Source organism: Centroberyx gerrardi, chromosome 9 (assembly GCF_048128805.1).
Source record: "Centroberyx gerrardi isolate f3 chromosome 9, fCenGer3.hap1.cur.20231027, whole genome shotgun sequence".
Classification (NCBI taxonomy): domain Eukaryota; kingdom Metazoa; phylum Chordata; class Actinopteri; order Beryciformes; family Berycidae; genus Centroberyx; species Centroberyx gerrardi.
In genome coordinates this window covers 8,547,504-8,568,963 of record NC_136005.1, presented here as the reverse complement: position 1 = coordinate 8,568,963, position 21,460 = coordinate 8,547,504, and the positions used below count along the sequence as shown (strand labels likewise).

At 41.9% G+C, this 21,460-nt stretch overlaps 3 protein-coding genes across 4 annotated transcripts in view; 1 reads left to right on the top strand and 2 right to left on the bottom strand.

The window, feature by feature from the left end:
• Positions 1 to 11: 11 nt before the first annotated feature.
• Positions 12 to 5,601, bottom strand: cpox (coproporphyrinogen oxidase). Its single transcript, XM_071908566.2, has 7 exons — positions 4,921 to 5,601; positions 4,215 to 4,358; positions 3,606 to 3,716; positions 3,330 to 3,471; positions 1,069 to 1,287; positions 740 to 844; positions 12 to 643 (listed from the first exon to the last, which is right to left on the bottom strand). Exons 1-7 carry the CDS (start codon positions 5,489 to 5,491, stop codon positions 559 to 561), a joined length of 1,377 nt encoding a protein of 458 aa, XP_071764667.2. The 5' UTR covers positions 5,492 to 5,601; the 3' UTR covers positions 12 to 558.
• Positions 5,602 to 6,250: 649 nt separating this feature from the next.
• On the top strand, positions 6,251 to 13,450 carry ccdc181 (coiled-coil domain containing 181). The gene is made up of 7 exons (XM_071908606.2): positions 6,251 to 6,282; positions 6,800 to 6,959; positions 8,411 to 8,521; positions 9,456 to 10,466; positions 10,815 to 10,961; positions 11,673 to 11,830; positions 12,986 to 13,450. The coding sequence occupies exons 3-7, from the start codon at positions 8,420 to 8,422 to the stop codon at positions 13,155 to 13,157; spliced, it is 1,590 nt and encodes a 529-aa protein (XP_071764707.1). The 5' UTR covers positions 6,251 to 6,282; positions 6,800 to 6,959; positions 8,411 to 8,419; the 3' UTR covers positions 13,158 to 13,450.
• An 874-nt stretch (positions 13,451 to 14,324) lies between these two features.
• p3h2 (prolyl 3-hydroxylase 2) overlaps positions 14,325 to 21,460 on the bottom strand; it is a 65,448-nt gene continuing 58,312 nt past the window's right edge. For both annotated transcript variants that reach the window (XM_071908559.2, XM_071908560.2), the window contains exons 7-16: positions 21,443 to 21,460; positions 21,046 to 21,137; positions 20,045 to 20,172; positions 19,459 to 19,554; positions 18,887 to 19,037; positions 18,156 to 18,273; positions 17,941 to 18,016; positions 17,062 to 17,202; positions 15,677 to 16,202; positions 14,325 to 15,620 (exon numbers count right to left, since the gene is read on the bottom strand). The exon at positions 21,443 to 21,460 is cut by the window's right edge and continues 23 nt beyond it. In XM_071908559.2, the coding sequence (XP_071764660.2) occupies positions 16,110 to 16,202; positions 17,062 to 17,202; positions 17,941 to 18,016; positions 18,156 to 18,273; positions 18,887 to 19,037; positions 19,459 to 19,554; positions 20,045 to 20,172; positions 21,046 to 21,137; positions 21,443 to 21,460 (913 nt within the window). In that variant the 3' untranslated portion in view covers positions 14,325 to 15,620; positions 15,677 to 16,109. The remainder of the gene's footprint in view (positions 15,621 to 15,676; positions 16,203 to 17,061; positions 17,203 to 17,940; positions 18,017 to 18,155; positions 18,274 to 18,886; positions 19,038 to 19,458; positions 19,555 to 20,044; positions 20,173 to 21,045; positions 21,138 to 21,442) is intronic.

Genomic DNA, 21,460 nt, shown 5'->3' with positions numbered 1-21,460 from the left:
GTCCAGACGCATTAAAACATCAAAAACAGATTTATTAACATTGGATATAAACAGTGGCGTACACCACTTCAGTGGCTCAGTTGATTCCTTATTTCCCTTTCAGTGCTTTCTTCAAGGAGTACCTTTGGAAAGTGGAAAGCTGTGACAGCTTCAAGTAGAGCAAGCCACATTTAGCGCAGGCATAGAAAACACAGCTAGTGTTTGACACAAACAATATTATGCAATGTGAGATGACCCAAAAGCGGGTATAATGGTCACCGGTGAAGTTGCCTGACAATAAGGAATGGCACAAATCCCAGTGACAATAATGCAATCCCAATGCGATTAAGTGTTAACAAAACATGACGAACAGGAAAGCAAGAAGAGCAGCGGTACAGATAAACAACTGTAATAAGTCCTTTTAGATAAACACAGTGCGAGTGTGTGTGCTGTTGGCCAACAAACAGCAGAAGTGTTAACTGCTGCTGATTTAGCCAAACAGGTCAGACCATGAAAAAAGATGACAAAGATGTTTTCCTGGATGTTGTGTCCGTAGTTAGATGTAAACCTGGAAACCGGTCACACCCACTCCTTAGGGTTTCGTAACACCTCCAGCATCTCCGCCTCCTGGGTGCCTTTGGCAGGTTCGTGCATATACTCCCACCTGGGGACGAAGGGTGAGTTTGGTCACCGAGCAACACACACACAGGCTTAATTACTGACGCAGGCCGACCACTGCGTCAAACCAGTGCTGGCTTACCTGGCAGTGAGGGGGAGGGACATGAGGATGCTCTCAATTCTGGAGCCAGGTGTGGCCAAGCCGAACTTCACTCCCCGGTCATACACCAAGTTGAACTCCACATACCTGCAACACAGACACACAAAACCTGCTGTAGAGGCCTGGATTTAAATTGCATATAATAGATTAAGTGGAAACTGTTTAGACTTGTTGCTTTCATGAAGCAATCCAAAGCACGTTAAACTAGAATGCAAAATGTAACTGTAACTTATCAACAAAAGCCACAGACTGAAAGAAGTCCCTTGTGGCAAAGGTTGTTTTGTGAAACCAACCCTCGGTCTTGTACTCACCGGCCTCGTCGAACCTGCTGCCAGTCTTTCTCCTCGTCAGTGAAGGCGTCGTTGAGGTGTTTGTGAACGATGGGCAGGTAGCAGGGCACCACAGTGCGGGCGCAGCTCCTGACGAAGCTGAACGCCTCCTCCTGACTAGGAGAGTCCAGGTCGTCGAAGAAGATGCCTCCTATTCCCCGAGTCTCTCCTCTGTGGCGGATATAGAAGTACCTGTCGCACCTAGAGACCAGATGGATGCACTTAAGTTTTCATTCACTATAGATGAAAATACACTACATTTAACCCTCTAAAGCCCGCCTTTCTATTCCTTTCTCACAGTCACCATTTTGTGTGACATCTTAACAGTACAGTGCTAAAAGAAAACAAAAACAAGTTAGTGATTTCCTACATTTCCCAGATTGACTGATTAGTTTATTAAAGTGTCATACACACAAGGTGCCCAGCCCACATGAACTTACTTACCAAGAAGTTACATGGGTGTATAACATTATAAAAAAAAAAAAGAAAATTCAGCAAACACAGATATCACACAAACAAAATACCCTGCCTTTTATCCCCATGCTTTACAAACGAAGCATACAATATGGAAACTACCCTTTGTTTTTCATAATTATCTAGCCAAAAGAAATTCATAAAAACAACAGTCATTTGGCCCATATATAATTATTTCCCACGTAAATATTTTTTCTGGTGAGCCTATGTTCTGGTAAATTTACCAGTCTGTTCCATAAACAAATCATTTGACATTTGTGTCTGACCCCTCTTGGTTCCCGTCCAATATCACCACAAACCAAGCCAAATTTGGTGTAAGCTTGAAATAGAAGCTTGGAGAATAGCTCTATATTGGATTGTATTACATTTAGAGTGATCTGGAAAGCCCCAAACTCCAGCTGCGTAATCTAATACAGGACGGACGCAAGACTTATACAATTGTGTATATGTATGGAAAGCTAGATCTTTACAGGCAAAAAAACACATCATGTCTTGTAGCTGCATTGCATTCTGGTCAATTGAGGCTACTGTCGGTGGAGAAATTGGTCTCTGCCTCTTCTACAACAGATTTCTCCCTGTATGAATATTGAACATCGGTGCAAAATGGCAGCTCTAGATAGAAGCCCTCGCTCTTTGATTCTGAGGGACTGAGACCAAAACCTGATGTTTACTGTTGATGTTTTAGATAGTTGAAAATGTTTCTCCTATTCGTCTATGTTTGGAGCCAGGAATGCAAGCTACATCACCGATAACTGTTTTCTTTAACAGTGTTAAAGAGTTTTAAAGTGGATCATTTCTTTACATCAAGTCAACAGGACATATCAGCACTAACATTATATTTGGCCCAAAAATTAGCACCTCTGTGATAACATACTTTTTTTTCTGGACTGGAAAATATTCAAAAGCAAAGAGCTATACAAAGATGCTTCAATTAAAATTGAATTGAACTTAACTAAATTCCCTTAAGACACTTAACTAAATTCCCTTAAGACAGGCCACATTAGATAAGCCACACCCCTCCCAGGTCATTCACTGGCTACCTCCGGCTAAACGGTTCTTCTGCAACTGGAGATTGTAGGCAGAGACTTCTTATCTTATCATCATCTTACAGTTAGGACACACCCACAGTGACCCACACACACACTGCACACACACAAACACAAATTAGACATACAGGCACGTACGCTTTTCCATTAGTCAGATACAGTCATTGAGTCATGCACGTACACACCTGCCCACACATGCACCCATATAGGTTACCCATATATGCATGGTAGGGATGGGATGATACGTCGAAATTCAATATATCGGAATTCAAAAATGTGACAATGCGTATTGTGCGGCCCGAAAAATGAATCACAATATTAGCTACATTTTATTCTGCTGTAGTAATTATAAATGAGACAGCTTGCCCATCACAATTTCACAAGCTCTCCATTGAAATTGTATTATTCGCACTTTGTAATGACGTTTTTAAAATTGTTGTTTACATTCTAGCAAGACGATGCCATGGCTAGAAAGATTTGTGTCTCAGAAATAAACATATTTCTGCACAGTCAGACTTTGTTGTCATTGAAATTTGATTTATTACATCGTATCGTGTTTGTATCGAATTGTGAACCCCATACGGCGTATCGCATCGTATCGTGAGATAAGTATATCGTCACATCCCTAATGCATGGCCATGGCTCACATGGACACACACATACTCACACAGCATGCACACGCACACACACACACACACACAGAGGACTAAGCTCAAGCTGTACCATTTCTTGAAGTCGGGGTAGTACTGCGGGTGGTGCTTGTCACAGGCTTCCTTCAGGGTGTTGTGGAAGAGGAACGCATCTTCCTTACTAACATAAATTGGAGTCAGGTCTGTGCCTCCTCCGAACCACCACTGCTTAGAGCCTGGAACACACACACACACACACACAGACCCAAGGAAGAGGAAGACAAGGGTTATCATTCATCCATGTACTCAATAGCGTCACTGATACCAAGACACAACCGCTGACGTCGAGGCTTGACAATCGCACACTCACCATCTTCCTCTTCAATCTCAAAGTATCTGTAGTTGAAGTGCACTGTGGGGATGTGGGGGTTCTTGGGGTGGATGACGGAGCTCACTCCCATGGCACAGAATGGCAGCTTACCTGGGAGAGAACAACATAATCTGACCTCCGAAGCACATGTTGGTGTAAAGCCGGGATAAAAAAAGCAGGGACATTTTATTGCGTAACACGCACCTTTGGACTCAAGTTGTGAAGTCACTATGTTTACACTTCTGCACACAACTGGTTACTCTACCTCTACTGATGTTTGAGTGATTGTGCTTCTTTTATCTCAGCATTACCTATTTACTTTATTTTAGACATGCAGCTGATGCTCTCATGCAGACCAACTTACAATAAGTACAGCAGTAAGAATGAGCTGAAACTCTTAGATTGCCAACATTACAAACAACCAAGAGCAAGGAGGTCAAGCACAAACAGACAGCAGATGCAACACAGTTTCCTGTGTCCCAAGAATATTTGTGTATAATGGAGAAGTGCTAGGGACACATTACTCTGAATGTAGGTTACCACACCTCTGGCCAAAAAGCTAAGTCTAGGTCTGGGCCTGTATACAAACAACAGCTTAGGAGGACTGACCATCTTTCCCTTTGAGGACTTTCCCTCTGCTCCTCATCTGCCTGGCTGCCTCCTCGGTGAGATTCCCAAACACCACCGACACGTTGACGCCCGCCTTCTCAAACACCTTGCCATCCTGCATCACACAGCTGATTCCTCCGCCACCTGACACACACACACACACACACACACACACACACACACACACACACAGAGGAAAAAAAGTTCAATTCATTCATCACAAAAATTAGGAACAAGTGTATTTTATGGCCTATAACGATTAAATTATTTTATTAACCCGCATTTAATTAATGTCAGCTAAGGTGACATTTTCATTAGTAGCAATGGCCATGTAGAATACAGCAGAATGGCTATAGTGTGAAATAGATTCACTGTAATTACAACCATGTCAGGGTGTGGGAACCTTTGGCCATGCAGTTTTTTTTAGCATAATGATCAGGGTGATATAGTATGTATATGATGTAGTATATGATGTACGCCTATATGTAGAATGTATATGATGATGTATATGATGGAGTATGTACTGTATGGTATATAGTGATGTATACATGATGGTATGTAAAGCCCTTTTGAGACATGCTTGTGATAAAGGGCTGTATAAATAAAACATGACTTGACTAGGATGATAGTGAGCCTGCTCCACACTGGGTGCTGCAGTTTGCCAATCCTAAATGACCCACCGTGCTGCTGTGCTGACTGTACCTACCTTCCTTCCTCTCCCACCGGTCCACCTTGAACGTCCCTCCGTCCACCTTCTGCAGGGCTTTGCAGAACTCGGCCTGCGTCTCCATGATCAGCATCTCCATCCTCGTGCACATCTCCCCCTTCCTCTGCTGCAGCACCTCGACGTCGGTCACGGGAGGAGACATGAACCCCCTGCATCTCTCCAGGATATCCCCCTCTTCTCCCTCTCTCTCCTCCTCCGCGACTTGAGGGACCCTCGATGCCATTTCAGCTCGCTGGAAGTGGCTGGCGTTGGCCATGAACCCCGCTACTGCCGCTGCTGCTGCCGCTGCGGCTCCAGTGAGCGCCAGCGCTCCCCTTCTGGTCCGGCCGTATGCGGATCTGCCTGCGCCGGTCCCCTGGGACATGAACCGCACTCCCGTACCCCTGGAAAACCATCTCGATCCCGGAAGCGAAGTCCATCGGCGCACCGAGGAGCTGTGAAATGAGGATAAGTGTCCTGTACTAGCCAACCCGTTTGAATGTGAAATAAAACATCGCCGCGCCGTGGTTTGCGCCGTCCTGTTTACCGAGAAAAAGACGAAAGTTGCCATTTGTAGTAAAAAAAACTCCCGCGCTGTCCTCGGTGCGTTGCGGCCGTTAGCCGTTATTATTCATTTACTAAGTGCGCAAAACACTATCACAAGTTGACATACGTGCTATCAGACGTACTGGAAGCATACATCCATGGTTGCAAGTCAGGGGGGCGTGTCCTTCCGTGATAAAGACAGAGGCAACATGGGAAATGGTGTTCTTCGCTATTCGCGGCGCAGAGAACTCGGATTGGTGGTGGATTACAGCGAACATCAAGCCCCAGCATGCACTGCGCGTCATAACAGACGCTTCCTTCAAGTGCTCTTCATAAGCTCCTGCTCCCGAGATCGGAAGTTGTAAATACAATTTGTCAAGCATTCACGTGCTTTTGACTGGAAATAACAACAAAACGGACCCCGTAACAGAAGTAGTTTTTTGGTGGCTGATGTTTTACTTTAAGAGTCGAGCAGCACAGCGTTATTTTGGTAGAATGAGAAGGAGAAAGTCCATGCCAGGCATGTAATTGATATGTAAATCTAGGCTATTCATCAAAAACAAAAATGCATGATAACTAAAAGTTAAACAACGAGTGCAAATAGAAGCATACAACAATACTAGTTATTTACATGGGGTGACAAAAAATAACATATAAATAAATTACAACATTGTTACCATCAGCTGTGGTTGTAGTTACATGTTCTCCGCCCCCTAAACGTTACATCTCTGTAAATTATTTCTAAGAAAATTCCAACTTTCCCAGTCTTATTTACCACTTGTTGGGTCGTTCATGTGCGGTCAACGCGTATTTACGGTATTTCTCAGCTCTATAATATTCATATAATAGTGAAATAGGGACTTATGTGGTACTCAACAGTGAGTTTATAGTGACCTTAACGTACCTTATGTTTTTTAAATGTCCTAATAGGTTATTCATTGAATGAGTTACTGTATAACCGTGATAGTAAATAGTGAATTTATGGTGACATATACTTTATGGTATTTTTTCGTCTCCTATGGTAACACTACCCTACAATATATATAGGGACTTGTAGTTTTGCTGTCATATTTGTATAATAGGCTATTCCTCTAAAAAATTATAGTTCTTTTTCGTATGGTTTTAGATTACATTGGACCCAAAGTGAATGTTTTATCTTGTCTGTACATAGAGAATTTGTTAGTGTGTGCGTGTATATGTGTGTGTGTGTGTGTGTGTGTGTGTGTGTGTGTGTGTGTGTGTGTGTGTGTGTGTCTCCTCTCCGCGCATGTGCAGTAAAGCGACAGTAAAGCGTGTTGTAGGTCTCTATGACAACGTCTATTAAACCTTTTAGGGCAGCAGAGGGAAGCAGATTATGTGCACAGGTGCTGTGCTGCAGACTGAACGGGACTATGCGGGCCAGTAAAATGAAGCGATAGTCGCCAAACAACCTGGCTGACTGCATTTTTCATCCTTTTCAAACCAACACGAAGACGCAGTAACCTCCTGTGGTGGTGAGTTTATTTCAACCATAATAACCATAATAACCATTGCCATGCAGGACCTCTTTCCTACTGTGTTATTCAAAGTAATGTTTTGCGTTATTATAATTTGTGAAGGTCGGCTGCGCGGTATAGAGCTCACCCTTTTAATTCTATCCCTGTTATCCAATATCCTGTTTATTTTTGTAGCCATACGGAGTCCTGTTGCCCTTATGTCAGTCAAATCCGATTTTATAACCTATAAAACTGGTTATATAAGTCACAACAGAGCCATCAACTCCATACCTACAGTAAACATAATCTAACATCTCTTATCAGCAGATAGGGGAACGTTTGAAATAAAAACAAACACCTGTAGGATATTAGTTTACTGCCGTTACCTTGCAGTACTGCATTTTGGCCAGGAGGGAGCGACGAATAGGTAACACAGCACAAGACTACAGTATGTAGCCTCAGGCTATACTGTGATAAGTGATGATGGATAAGCAGGTTGATAATTATGTGTGATGGGGGCGGATAGAAATAGGATAGTGTGGTGTCCTATTTCCAACAGTTTGAACTTTTTTAATTCAGTGTGAACTGGAGGAATTGGTGCCATGATAATTAAAAAATACATATGATCTCCAACCTGGTTTTTTGTATATAAAGCAAAAATTAAATGCAGCTACATAGTTTTGGGATATTTGCCTTGCGAATTGCTTTTTGTGTTGCGTTTGCGTTTTGATCATCCCAAATGGATGGACCCTGATGGGAATCTCCTGACCTATATTGTAATCAGTGGTAATAATAAAGTGCTGGGTAAACTATGAACTATGGGCCAGTGATCACCAAACAGTAATGTAATGCAATATAAGTAATAAAAAAATATGTTTTCACAACAGCATTAATTTAGGTTTTATTTTCTTTTTTCTCTCTTTTTTTTAGTTTCTTTTTCTTTTTCTTCTTTTATATATTTTCTTTCTAATATATATTTTAATGTAACTGACATTTGTCTACTTACCATATTATACATGCAAATTTAGAGCATAAAGATTTAAATTAGCTTGAAAATGTAGGTAAACTCTATTTCTCAAAGAAAAAGGGTAAACTGCGTTTAGGTGGCTGCATCCACAGTCATCAGTTGTCTCCAAGGTTTAATTATCTATATTTTCACTCGGTTATTTTACCATGGATCTGCAGACATACACAGTCATTAGATAGGTAGATGAATCAGACAGTCACATACTACACACACAGTGCTGAATATTTGCATTTCTTTTATGTTAGCCAGGCTCAGATCTTGGTTAGAGTAACTGTCCCATAAGTGATAGGTCAGAGAGGTTCAAGACCCACAAAAGTCATGTGTCATTTACCAAGACACCAAACCCCTGTCTGCTCACTTGTTGTAAGTTGCTATGGATAAGAGTGTCATCTAAAAAAGACTCACACTCGCTCTTCTCCTCATGACTCTGCTCTTCTCCCAGTGGCGGAAGATGAGTGAGGTGATTTTCACAAAGTCCCAGGAGGAATATGAGGACGACTTTGAGAAGGACCTGGACTGGCTGATCAGTGAGGAGGGACGGACCGAGGACCAGGCAAGTCAGTCTGAGATGGGTCTTAGCTTTTCCTCCTGTTTTTTTGGTTGTTTTGAGGTGCGATGTGCAATTTCTATAAGCCTTTTATAAGGTATTTTTAATCTCACCTGCACAGATTATTGATTAAATCTATTCCTTTTTTGTAATAATCTGTTTATTGTTTTATGGGCAGTATAAAAACAACAATGTCAAGAATATATACACTACATTCAAACTCTTTTTCCACTTCCTGATCCCCCACCCTTCCCTGTGTGACATTACATGATAATGGAAATAATAAATGAAAATAATAAGTTGTAGTCGTATCAAAGGGAAGTCAGTTACATATAAGTACTAGAACCAATAAATAAAATAAATAAATTAAAAATACAAGTAAAATCAAGTCCATGGGTAGTAATTGTGGGAATAATAACTAAATTGGGAAAATAAAATTTGTGGTAACAGTCTGTTATGCAAAAATAGTAAAAATAAAAGTGTACAGTTCATGAGATTGCATCTCTTCTGTCTACCTTCTTCTTTCCTCACTGTGTTTTTTCACTGTGTTTTTCATCACTCCGCCTCTATGTTTTATCACTGTGCAAACACACTTAAGCTTATGTAGGCTAGTAGGTCCACAGTGCTGCTCTACTTCCTGCAGACCCGGAGCCGCTGGGTCCGTGACCCTCTCTGTGAAAGTGTGACAGTGAGTAGTGTTGAGTTACCCGCAATGGCACGTCTCACTATTTGCATGTGGAATCTACTCTGTATACGGTGATACACTTTCACTGGGCCAAGGGGAGAGAATGCCACTGATGCATTATTGATAAACTCACATGTCTGTTATCTCACGTATAGGCATCACGTCTACTACCAGCTACGTACCAAACTTGCTCATTCATTTACATTCAAACCTAATTAATGAATGAAGCGTGTCTCTGCCTTTTCCATCCCGCAGGGTCCGGACTACGAGGACATAGAGGCTGAGATCGATAAAGAACTGGAGGAGGACGAGAGAAAGAAAGGGAAGAAACAGAAGGAGAAAAGCCAGAAGGAGGAGAAGAGACGGAACAAAACAGAAGAGGTTGAGGAGGAGGAGGAGAGATGGCCCTCGCCTATGGAGCCTCTGGAGTACGACTCGGACAGAGACAGTCCGAGTAAGTCGTCCCCCGTAGCCCCGCCTCCTCCGCTGCTGGATGAACAAACGGACGAGGAGAAGAAGTACATCCTGGAGAAGATCCAGCAGGCCAACCGGGAGCTGGAGGACCAGGAAGCCCCGGATATGACGCGGCGCCGGCGGCTGCACTTCAAAGACAAGCTGGTGGACCTGGTGGTGCCTCCGCTGGAGTATGAGAAAAACGGACGGGTGGAGGGACGAGAGGGCGGCGCGGAGAGACGCAAGGATGCAGAGGCAGAGGGCGAGGTGTCAGGGAAGCTGTCTGAGCTGAAGATTTCCCCCCGGGAGGAAAGCATAGGAGAAGGGATCAGTAGTCTGGGTGGCTCAGACAGGAATGGGGAGAGCAGCCCGGGAGGAAAGGAGGGAAAAGTCCTTGTAGAAAAAGACGGCAAGTTTGACCTGGTAAGTCTGAAGGAGGTGGAGAGTCAAGGTCTGCTGCCTCCACTCGCCAACAGCTACAGCGACTACTCCCGCTCCTCCCCTCGTCCCCAGGAGTCGACTCTGAGCCCCAGTAGGGTCCACAGCTCGTCCTCGTCCCCTCGTCCCCTCGCCGGCTCTTCCCTCTCCCAGCAGCAGGGTGTCGATCGGCTCCGCGCCCCCAGGCCTCCATCCCAGCCCCGCAACCGGCCCAACTCAGCCAGCCACAGCCAGAGCGGCAGCCAGAGGAGAGGCACCAAGCGGCGGGTGCAGTCGGCCATCGAGACGCCCTGCCAGCCCACCTACACCCTCTCCCCCCAGCAGAAAGAGCTGCTGCAGAAAATCCAGGAGAGGAAGGAGAGGCTGGCCAGAGAGGTAGGAAGAGCTTCATATCAGTCATACAGTGGGTACATGATGAACTCCAGCCAGTCGATGGTGAACAGTCAATAACAACAAAAAGAGCTCATTGTTACTTCACTCAGATCAGTTTCATGCTATAACATCTACCAGGAATTTAGATCTCAAAGATTTGTGTTAGCTTGAAAAGTTAAAACATAATTTTAAGAAATAAAAAGTTGGGTGAATTGAGTTAAGGTGAGTTTTCCTGCTACTAAATGACTGGTTGCTGTCATTCTTGTTGTTTTTAGGCCATGGTGGTATGCTGCCCTTCATGCAATAATTTACCCCTACTTATCAGCTCTTCTCTTCTTCTCTCCCTGCCAGGCAGAGCAGAGGAAACGTGAGGAAGAGGAGCAGAAGAGGCAGGAGAACGAGGTTGCGTTCAGGGCCTGGCTGCTGAGGAAGAGAGAGCAGCTTCTGGAGGAGAGAAGGATCCACCGAGCGCAGGAGATGGAGAGGATGAATTGCAGGGTACAGCCACAAGGGGGGGCACACCAATGTACTAAAACCCGGGCATAGTAATGACCTTTTTATGAGGTTTCTGTAGTCCTACTGTATGTTTTACTGCAGTCAGGCCACAGTAGAAAGGAGGATTCTGTAACACACAGCAGCAAAGAGCAGACAGGGAGATGAATCTGAGCATTTATGCACCTCAACTCATGATAACAGGACAGAAATCCAAAATACATTAAATTAATAATCCATGACATTTTCATATAAAACATTTTGTTTTGCTCCTCTGTATTACTGATTGATATAACACAACAGTGATTCAACCTATACCTCACGAAAACTTTTACATTTCCTTCATTTACTCTTCTTATCCCCTGGTAGGTTTTTCAAAGAGAAAAATCCTCTGCCACACAGAAAGTGATGTGTTTTAGGTCACTAAAGGTAGCAACAGCGGTTTGTTTGGAATAAACAGAAGAAGAACTGGGTAGTTAGCATGAGCAGCGATAGCCAACATGGCTGAACAGACAAAGAAAAGAGCGCCGCCTACAGAAACTCAAACTTCACCACAGAAAATCCAAGGAAAAAGACGTAGCAGTACTGGACACGCTGTTTGATTGACAAGTGGCTTCTGGGACGTGCACTGCAGAAACTTAGCACCAAAGATATTGCCAAATAAAATAAAAACAGGAATCTCTCATCTCTCAGCTTTATTTCTCCTTCCCCCTGCAGAGAGACCCCAGCGACCCGGACGAGGCCTTCAAGTCGTGGCTGCAGAGGAAGCATGAGCAGCAGCAGAGAGAGAGGCAGCTGGAGGAGATGAAGAGGCTGGAGGAGGAGAGCGGATACCTGCTGCACAACCGGGAGGAGTGTGAACGTGCCTTCAAACTGTGAGTTCGCACAGGAGTTCCCAAACAGACCCTAAAATAGACACACATTAAGCCACAGACCGCCATCAGATAAGAGGTCTGTTGTTGGATATGACGTTTTGGAATTGGAACACTGTTTATATTGTAAGTAACACTTAAAGGGGCATTAAGTCATCTATGAGCTTTATCGACCGCTATTGGCGACCAGTAGGAATTGCAACAATATTGATAGAGCCGATCTCCTCCTATACAAGTCTCTGGCATGGCCCCCACCCCTTATGGTGGCCTGTAAATGACACAAACAAATAAAGTAACATTCGCAATAGAGACAAGTAAGCTAACTAATAAGAGCAGAGATCCAACAGAAACATCTGAGGTAATATGTCACAATGAAAAATACTGTAATAATACTGCTTTGTCTTTTGTTTTTTTGGCTTGAGAACAAGTCTTTTTAGCCTTCGTAGCTGAAATGTGTTGCTGGTAGCACCGTCCTCCATCATCCAGCAGTTGAAGAGGTGATTGGGAGTGTCCTGAAACTCCACTGGGCTAGGGGTTTTTGTTCCAAAACACAGTTCAGGCCAGAAAGTGAGTTTTGAAAGCCAGAAATCGCAGCACCTGGTGAAGTAATCATTGAGTCACTGGTATTAATCGACAACTCTATCACCCCTCTGAGGATATATTATGGTCATTTTGTGCTCTGTGGCAGTAAAAAATCTTTTTTATTTTGGAGAATTAAGTGGATATGCTCACATCGATGAAATCATTCGCGATGATTTAATGTTTAAGACATCAGTCCTGATCTCCTCTCTCCCATCAGTCTTGATCTTCTCTCTCCCATCAGTCCTGATCTCCTCTCTGATCTCCTCTCTCCCATCAGTCCTGATCTCCTCTCTCTCATCAGTCCTGATCTCCTCTCTGATCTCCTCTCTCCCATCAGTCCCGATCTCCTCTCTGATCTCCTCTCTCCCATCAGTCCTGATCTCCTCTCTCCCATCAGTCCCGATCTCCTCTCTCCCATCGGTCCCGATCTCCTCTCTCCCATCGGTCCTGATCTCCTCTCTCCCATCAGTCCTGATCTCCTCTCTCCCATCGGTCTTGATCTCCTCTCTCCCATCGGTCCTGATCTCCTCTCTCTCATCAGTCCTGATGTCCTCTCTCTCCTCTTCCTCTCCCCAGCTGGCTGAAGCGGAAGCGGGCGGAGAAGCGGGCGGAGCAGCAGGCGGCTCGGGAGCGCTCCCGCAGGCTGGTGCTGGAGGAGCGGCGCACGCGGCGCATGCAGGACCTGCTGTGCACCGTCAACGAGGCCAAGGCCTTCAGATTCACCGAACACCTGGCCTACCGCTTCTGAACCAACCGATCCCAACAATCATCCAGTATCACCTCATACAGACCTCAGGAAAACCAGGGACTCCATACGGATCTCATGTTACAGTAACATAACCACAGACTGGACAATACATGTATGGCTGGTGTGGAATAAAAGCTATGGTTTACTGTAAGGGAATATTTTGGGTGGTGGCTGCAGCTCTGTGTCTAGTTGAGAAGTGTTTTTGTAATAATTCCCACCTGGAGGTTCTTCCCAAGTTTGGATTTCTTCATCAGATTTCTGTGCTATGTGAAAGCACTTTTCTAAAAAAAAGAAAAAAGGGGTTTACTGCAGTTATCTCTGCGCAGTGTGAATATACACTACCAGTCAGAAGTTTGGACACACCTGATTGAATGTTCTATGTTTTTCATTCTCTCAAAGCTATTTTGATCTAAAGGCTTATGCTTAAATGCTTGAAATTTGTTTTTTAGACAAATATAAATAGTGAAGTTGATGCCTATGTATGAATTTCTTTCCAAAGCCTTTGCCTTTCCATCAAGGCAAAGGGCGGCTACTTTAAAGAATATAAAATATAAGATCGTTTTGATTTGTTTAACACTTTTTTTGGTCACTGCATAATTCAATTTGTGTTATTTCATAGTTTTGATGTCTTTACTATTATTCTAAAATGTGGAAAATAGTAGTAAAATAGTGTCCAAACTTTTGACTGGTAGTGTACCTGAGTAAGTGAAATATCAAGATTATCGGGTGATAAAATGTATTCTGAGTAAATGATTTTTTATTGTATCAACATGTTTTCTGTAGATGGCAGATGCACTTTACTGTTGAATGGAGCTCATCACAAACTGCAGTGCTGTGAGAGCCAAACTGTTTCTGTTACTGTTTGCCTTTTGTCAGAGTGTTTGGTTACATAGATATAGGCTACATCAGATTTGACTTGAATGGATAATACATATTCTTAAAAGAAACAACTGATGGGATATATATCTATAAGAAGAGAATATTGTTTGCAAAAATGTCTCGCATAGGGAAACATTTAAGACATTTATTATGATATGAAAAAGAAAAGACAAGGGGTCATGTACCAATTTCTTCATATCAAAATTCTTATTTCATACAAAAGAACAAATGATGTTTAATTTTGTGTTGAACAAGTAAAACATGAATAAATAAAATAAAAATACACCATTAAATATGGATATGAAATATTATATTTTTAATTTATAGGCATGTACACATAAATCATTTTGTGTGCTACAGCATTTCATACTTAAATATCAGTGAAACAAAGGAAAGTGGCCACCCTCTCTATTACAAACCAATCCCTAAAACAACTGGATTAAGTTCCTGGTTAGCAGTTTGAATCAATGAAAAAAAAAAAAACACAAAGTCACTTTTCTTTCCATTGGACTTACAGTGCATGACTCTGCCTATCTGTATCGTCAACAAAAATATGAATTCTAGAAAGAAAGGAGAACTATACGCCACCTTAAAAATAAAATATGTATTCCTTGAAACAGGAATGATTGACACCTTTTATGAAAAAAGTTACTAATATTAAATGTCGACAACTGCAATAGCAACTGTCTATTATTACAAACACATACATAGACACACATACACACACACACACCATGTCCTTGTGTCAGTGAAATTGTAAACTAGTATGTTGTTCTGTGTGTCCGAAGTGGAGGGAAGTGAGTCGTGGTTTCTCCTTTTCACACCGCCAACAAGAGGAAAGCACACACAGTTTCTGGCATGAGACACTGAGAAAGGTAGAGAGTGCATGTTCATAAAAATATCAACCATAGAAGAATTTATCTCTGTTTCTCAAATTCCCCCTCTCTGTCTCCAGCTTTGAATGAGTTTTGTTCTTAAATCAGATATCCACCACTAGAAAACAGTGTCACCTACTTTGATAAAATGATAGTTGGCATGAAAACAAAACAAATTTTGGGTTAACATTAACCGCAAGTTGTTAGTAGATGTAAGTCCCTGGCCTACATAATAGTAACATTTATGTGGATGGATTCAGACATGATTGTGAATTCTTGAACGTTGAATTTAAGGTAAAACAATAAAAAAATATATAGGCTATATAGGGGTTTTGAATGTATCCCATCAAACACATACTGTATATCTGATGATGATTGACTTCGGCCAAACTTGATATATTGCAGTCATGTTTTTCTACCGAGCTTTGTAGATGGAATACATTAAAGTATTGTTACTTGATAATAATATGATTACCAGTCAATTATGATTAATTGTCATGCTCATCAAAAAAATCGAGCCATAATCTAAAAGTTGCACATGAATTGAAAGTCACAAAGCAGCGCTGGTAATCAGATTAAGAACAGGAGGTGAAGGTTCTGCTTAACAAACATGACAGCTCTTTTATGTTTTATGGAAAACTGATGTTCCGATTATTTTGGCCAGTGAATATATACAGCCCATTATAATTGATCTTTTTCTCAATTGATTCTATACTGATACACTGTTAGGACTAATATCTGAAAAGGCTTGTCCACAGCAAGAACAAAAAGCACAACCCATAACAGAACAATGTCAACTGCCGTTCTTCTCTTTGGCTTCTTCACAGTTCAGTAATATTACAGGTATGAACAGTCTTTTATGAAAACAGCTTTCTGTGCCAAACCACCAAGTCAATACAAAGTGAATTGGAATGTACTCTAAACAGAGACTGTCACTGGAAGGAATAAAAAGAACCAAAGATAAACTCAAGTACTGGTGTGAGTGAAAAAAACAACATGAAACATGAAAAAAAACATCACACGCGACCGACTGACAGAAATCACACGCGACCGACTCACAACACGAAACGACAATATTATTAACCTTGCACTTCAAACAGTACAAAAATAGAATTGTTCTGATCCAAAGGTCATTCAATAAATAGATAAAATAGATAGACGGATTTGATTGAAGGGGGTTGGGGCTGTGCGTCTGCTGCTACAGTTCGTCTTTAGGGTTGATGTTGAGGCCCTGGTCCCACTGAGACTGGCTGTCCAGCGCCTGGATCACCTCATCCGCCTGCAGACGCTCCTGAGGGAGGAGAAGAAACAAAGAGGAGGGAGAAATAAGAGTGAGGAAGAAGGTCAGGAGCGGTGAAGGGGATTTTAGGAAGAGGAAAACAACAAAGTGTGTTTTGAAAGGCGATTTAAAATGAGAGTGAACAAAACTGTATCAAGCAATTTCGCACATTGGCAGCGAAGAGTAAGTTTGCACTTTAATAAGTCATGTAACGTGACGTCAGCAAATTGCACACAGCGCGCTCATGTTGGAACGTGCTGTGATGTTTTATACCAAAGGGTTGTTTAAGAGACAGTTTATATTTTGCGTTTAAGATTTAAGATTAAGATTTTTCACTTTGCGTGGGTGGAGAAGATTTCCCAGTCTAATTTCATTTGGGCAAATAGAGTGAATCTACAGAGTCAGCGGGGATGGGACTCTTCTCTACTGTAGTCCCACTTTGTGTTTTAGGCTAAGACAGGTGTATATTTACATAAAAAACTTGCCTGGTGCAGCTTCAAGTATTGAAATGAGATTAAGCAAAACACTGAACTGCACGTATGTCATTGTATTTGCATCAACTTACACAAACAGTAATTTGTGTCAGATGGAAATTTGCCCCGACTGCTTGAGAAAATTCAACATTATAAGACCGTCGTGCCATTATGCCCAATGTTCCTTCAAAACACAAATAAGTATACAGCCAGTGTTTGGAATTAAATTCATTATATACCGTCAAAATGTACAACATGAGAGTTTTAGCAGTACAGCTTGTACTTGAACCAAAACTGCAACCAAAACTAGGATGAACCTAGAAGCAAAATGGAAATCGCCCCCAACCAACATGGCTACCAAACTATTTGAAGTGAAACAGTGGATGTCAGAAGTTTACCAGCTCTCTGAAGAGGGGGTCCATGGTGAACCACAGAGCCACGGCGCACCGCTGCCCCCTGGTGACGGCCTTCACACCGTGCGGATTCTCCCCTCCAGAGGAGAAACCCACCATCCTGCCACACTTGGGCTTCACTGACGCCTGGAGAGGAGCGAGGAGAGAAAGAGGCTACGATTACCACCTACTACTCACATTATTAAGCAAAAGATTCCACTATTCAATATACAAAGCAAATCGCAACCAGAAACCCATCACTTTTGTATGTGACAGAAAAATATTTTCAAAAAGTTGTATAATTTTTTCTTTTTTCTTTCCCTTCATGTTTGTTTATCTTGTATATTGTCTGATATGGTCTAACCACCCAATGTAAAAAAAAAAAAAAAAAAAAAAAGGAATAATACAAATTTGGTCACAAAAAAGTTGTATAATTTATGGTTATAGATCAATCAATGAAATTTGTATTTTTGTCAACTGTTAATGTAGATCATTTAGAAAAATATTCCAACAGACAAAACCAATTTTAGGCACCATGGCCATAATGACCCTTAATGTGTATATGTGTATATGTGTGTGTGTGTGTGTGTGTGTTTGCTTTTTAATTTAGTGATACGGACACTGACCTTCTATCCCTAAATATCCAGGGAATCATGTTCCAATACCTTCTATACTGGCTCATATTTCAATTTACTGCTTCAACATTTGTGGCATTTTGTCAAACTCTCATGTTACCTCTGTATCTACATGTATCTACACACATTCGGGGTGTGTGTGACCTATGATACTACTTCAGTATCACGTGTCACACATTCATCTTCCTGTGTGCTGAAACTTAGCGGTTCATTTGGGGCTAAATCTCACATTTCATTAGAATCAGCTTACCGTCACTGTTTTGGCGTCCATTTCTGTGAATATGAACTCCCCACCCTCAAAATCTCCATTTAGGTAGAGCAGCGCACTGAAAATATAAAAGTACAAAAGATCAGTAAGGTCTCGACAGTCAATGCAGTGATATGACATGGCAGTTATGATATGATATGGCAGTAAAAACACTTTTCACTGTATGATGCACAGTAGAGTCTGCTGAAGTGTCTAACCTGTAGTCTCTGTATGTGTAGGCTGGTGGTTCCTTCCAGCACTCGTTGGCCTCGGGGTCCAGCAGACAGTTGTCAGCGTGGATGGGATGGCTCAGGTCGTTCCTGTGGTCCTGCTGGCCTGGGAACAAACACACACACAAACGGAAAATTAACCAGAGACAAAAATATTATATGTATTAGAGCCTTTCAAATAATATTTCAAAATAACATTATAACCATCTTTTTTCTGCCCGGCATCAGTAGCACTTTAAATTTCAGTACACAAATTACAGGGTGATTACTGTGTCATTACATAGAAATTATTTGTGAGTAGCTGGTAATTTCTGATAATAATGAGTAACTATTTTTTACTATAATGTATAATTTCTCAGTTAAATGCCGGTCATTTCTGGTGATAAAGAGTAATTATTAGCATGATAACAGTAGAAGTAATGTAGTAAGTTGTGCAATCATTACTGAATAATTACTGTGTAATACTTGTAAGGCTTGTCGGCCTTCACAATACCTATTGTGAAAGTACTACATAACACCATGGGCACTGTACTGCCAAGAAAAGCCAGGCTTGATACTTCAATATTACACTGATTTTACTTAATGTTTGAAATCTAGGCTTATTCTTCAACTGAACTCAATGTAATTTGCCCTGCATAAATTCAGTTAAATGTCTAAAATGTAAATATCAGATTGTGTGTGTGTCTGTGTGATGCGATGTGTGTTTGTGTGTGACCGACCTGTGATGGCGGTCCGACACACCAGGTGTGTGTAGGAGAAGTGCAGCGTGGAGTTGAGCAGGAAGTAGGACTCGATGATGCGTCTGGCTCGCTCACTGACCTCGTAGAAGAGACGAGCGCTCCGCAGCGGCACTCTGCCCTCGTAGCCGTACTGCAGGGGAGAAAACACAACGTGAAATGCAGTCAAACAATAAAACAAGAAAGAAAAAATGCATTCTCCACTGTGACACATTCTATTAAATACTTTCTACAATAAAGCTATTGACAGGGTAACCCAATCATCTCGTTTCCATTTATTGTTTTCATAATCCTTTGAGGCTGCAACAATGATTAAAGCTTGACTTGATAAATTTGACTTGACTTTATACAATACGTATTTTAATTTCCTCATTTTAGACCCTCAACATATGACAAGACTAACTGTGCCTCATCAGCCCCGCAGGCGCCAAATTTGCTTAGCCAGTATGGACTCATCCCCACCTTGGAAATGGTCAAATGAGGCATAACATAAAGTTTAAATCATGTAGTGGGACCCTGGCATTACTGTACTTCATGTTTAGCGGTGAGTGTACCTGCAGGGTTTTGAGTACAGTGGCTCCTTCAAACCTCTCATTGGGAGTATGTGGAGACATCTTCCCTCTGTATCCGTCTCCTGCCATGGTGACGGACTGGAAGACAAGCACACAGACAGAGTTAAACACAATCAACCACAACATGAACTCATGGACTCAACCGCTACTAACACAGGCTTAGAAAGCAAGGCCTCCTCTACATTCAGTCATCAGTAGTGGCCTCCCACTGCTAGAAGAATGTAAGTAACTATAAAAAATCATCATCTGGGATTACTGTTTGGCCCAATATAATTCGTTCCTGCTGTATATTATGATATCACTATCTATAACATTTTGATGTGACGATGAGTCATTTTCAAATAAGAAGTACTAAACCTTGGAATGGGACCAGGAGTGAATCAAGATCCCAAAACCAATTTCTTCCTCCCTCATTGCTACTAAAACTTCTGGGCTGAAACATTGTGTAGCAAACTCAAATCACATTATCTAAAACTGAGAGGCGATGCAAACACGTAAAATATCCATGACTGATCTAACGATTGATTTAAACATGACAGTGCATGATCTGGTCAGAGTGGGTCCTTACGTGGGCCAGGTGTTTGAGCTCTGAGCACTCCGTCTCAGAGATGACATCATCCAGCAGCACCCTCTGGGTCCCGTTCAAGGCGGCCGAGTTCTGCACCAGCTGCACGCTGTCATACACCAAGGGGCCACCTACCCAGATCACAGCACGGCGTTACGTGTTATCTTAACCGAGGTGGTGGGAAGAGATTAACCGAACACTAATGACTTTCTCTTGGCAGACGATTTGCTAATTCCACTCCGTACGTCCACAATGTCTGCGGTTGCAGAATGGGGGGAAAAACTGTGGCAAAGTATTTTTTTTTCCTAATTTACAGTATCTGCTACTCTCCCTTCTTTCACTAGTAAAAAATGCACTGGGCAGCTCTTAAGTGGGAATTAGTAACTGCATGAACACGTGGCAGGGAGTTGTCAAAAAATAAAGTAAACCTTCCCTGAATCAATGAATGTATAGAACATTTAAAGGATAACACTGGTGTAATTTTAGTTTTTGTTCTATTCTCATTAATGCCCGTGAAAAGTCTAAATCCACTGATGTATTTGCCACAGTCAGAAGTTTCTACTGTCTGTTCTACTGCAGGTTTGAGGCTGCATCGTTTTCAACAATCCATTAAAAACATCTCACAGATATACTGCTGCACTGACTAATGTAATTCATCATTTTAAATAATGTGTCTATTGTGTTTTTTCCTAACATGACTTACAGTAATAAAGCCACAATTAGTTCCATTCTGCCACAACTGAATGTATTTGCCTCCCATTCTGTTTCGTTTAGGCTCTTCCCTGCCAGAAGTTCATAAGTATGTTTCCAGTAATGGAAAAAGTGAAAATAGTTCCTATTACACACAATAATTGGCCACGTGATAAAGGCATGTGAGGAAAAAATGTAACAGTTCAACATGATGTATTACATTATGATCAGAGTGCAATAAAGTAAAATTACAGCAGTGTCAGTATTTAAATCTCACCCTCAGCTCTAGTCACACACTAACAGTGAAGTCCTACCTTCTCTGTATTGCGGTGGAGCAGCAACAGTGACGTTCTTCTTCTCTGAGATGGGAACGTACTCCATCCAGCCGTCTGTACCAGAGGGAATCCTGGGAGAACAGAGCATGGAAAATGGATTCTGTTACGGGGGAATCAAAACACTCTGAATTGTTTAATTGACAATTATGATAATCTTTAAAATTGGCATATATGCAGCTTTTGCTATTACAGAGGAGACCCAGCACATATGAAGAGTAACAGTGAAACTAGTGATAAATTTCAGTTAGAGAGGCCTTGAATATTATACCAGACTAAGATGAGAGTGCCTGAGATGACATTTTAATATATTTGAGAAAACATTGGATGAAAACATTAAACATTTCCATGCTTTCCAGGGCTTTAGCAGTCTGTTTACCTGTTTGAGTCTTCTCTT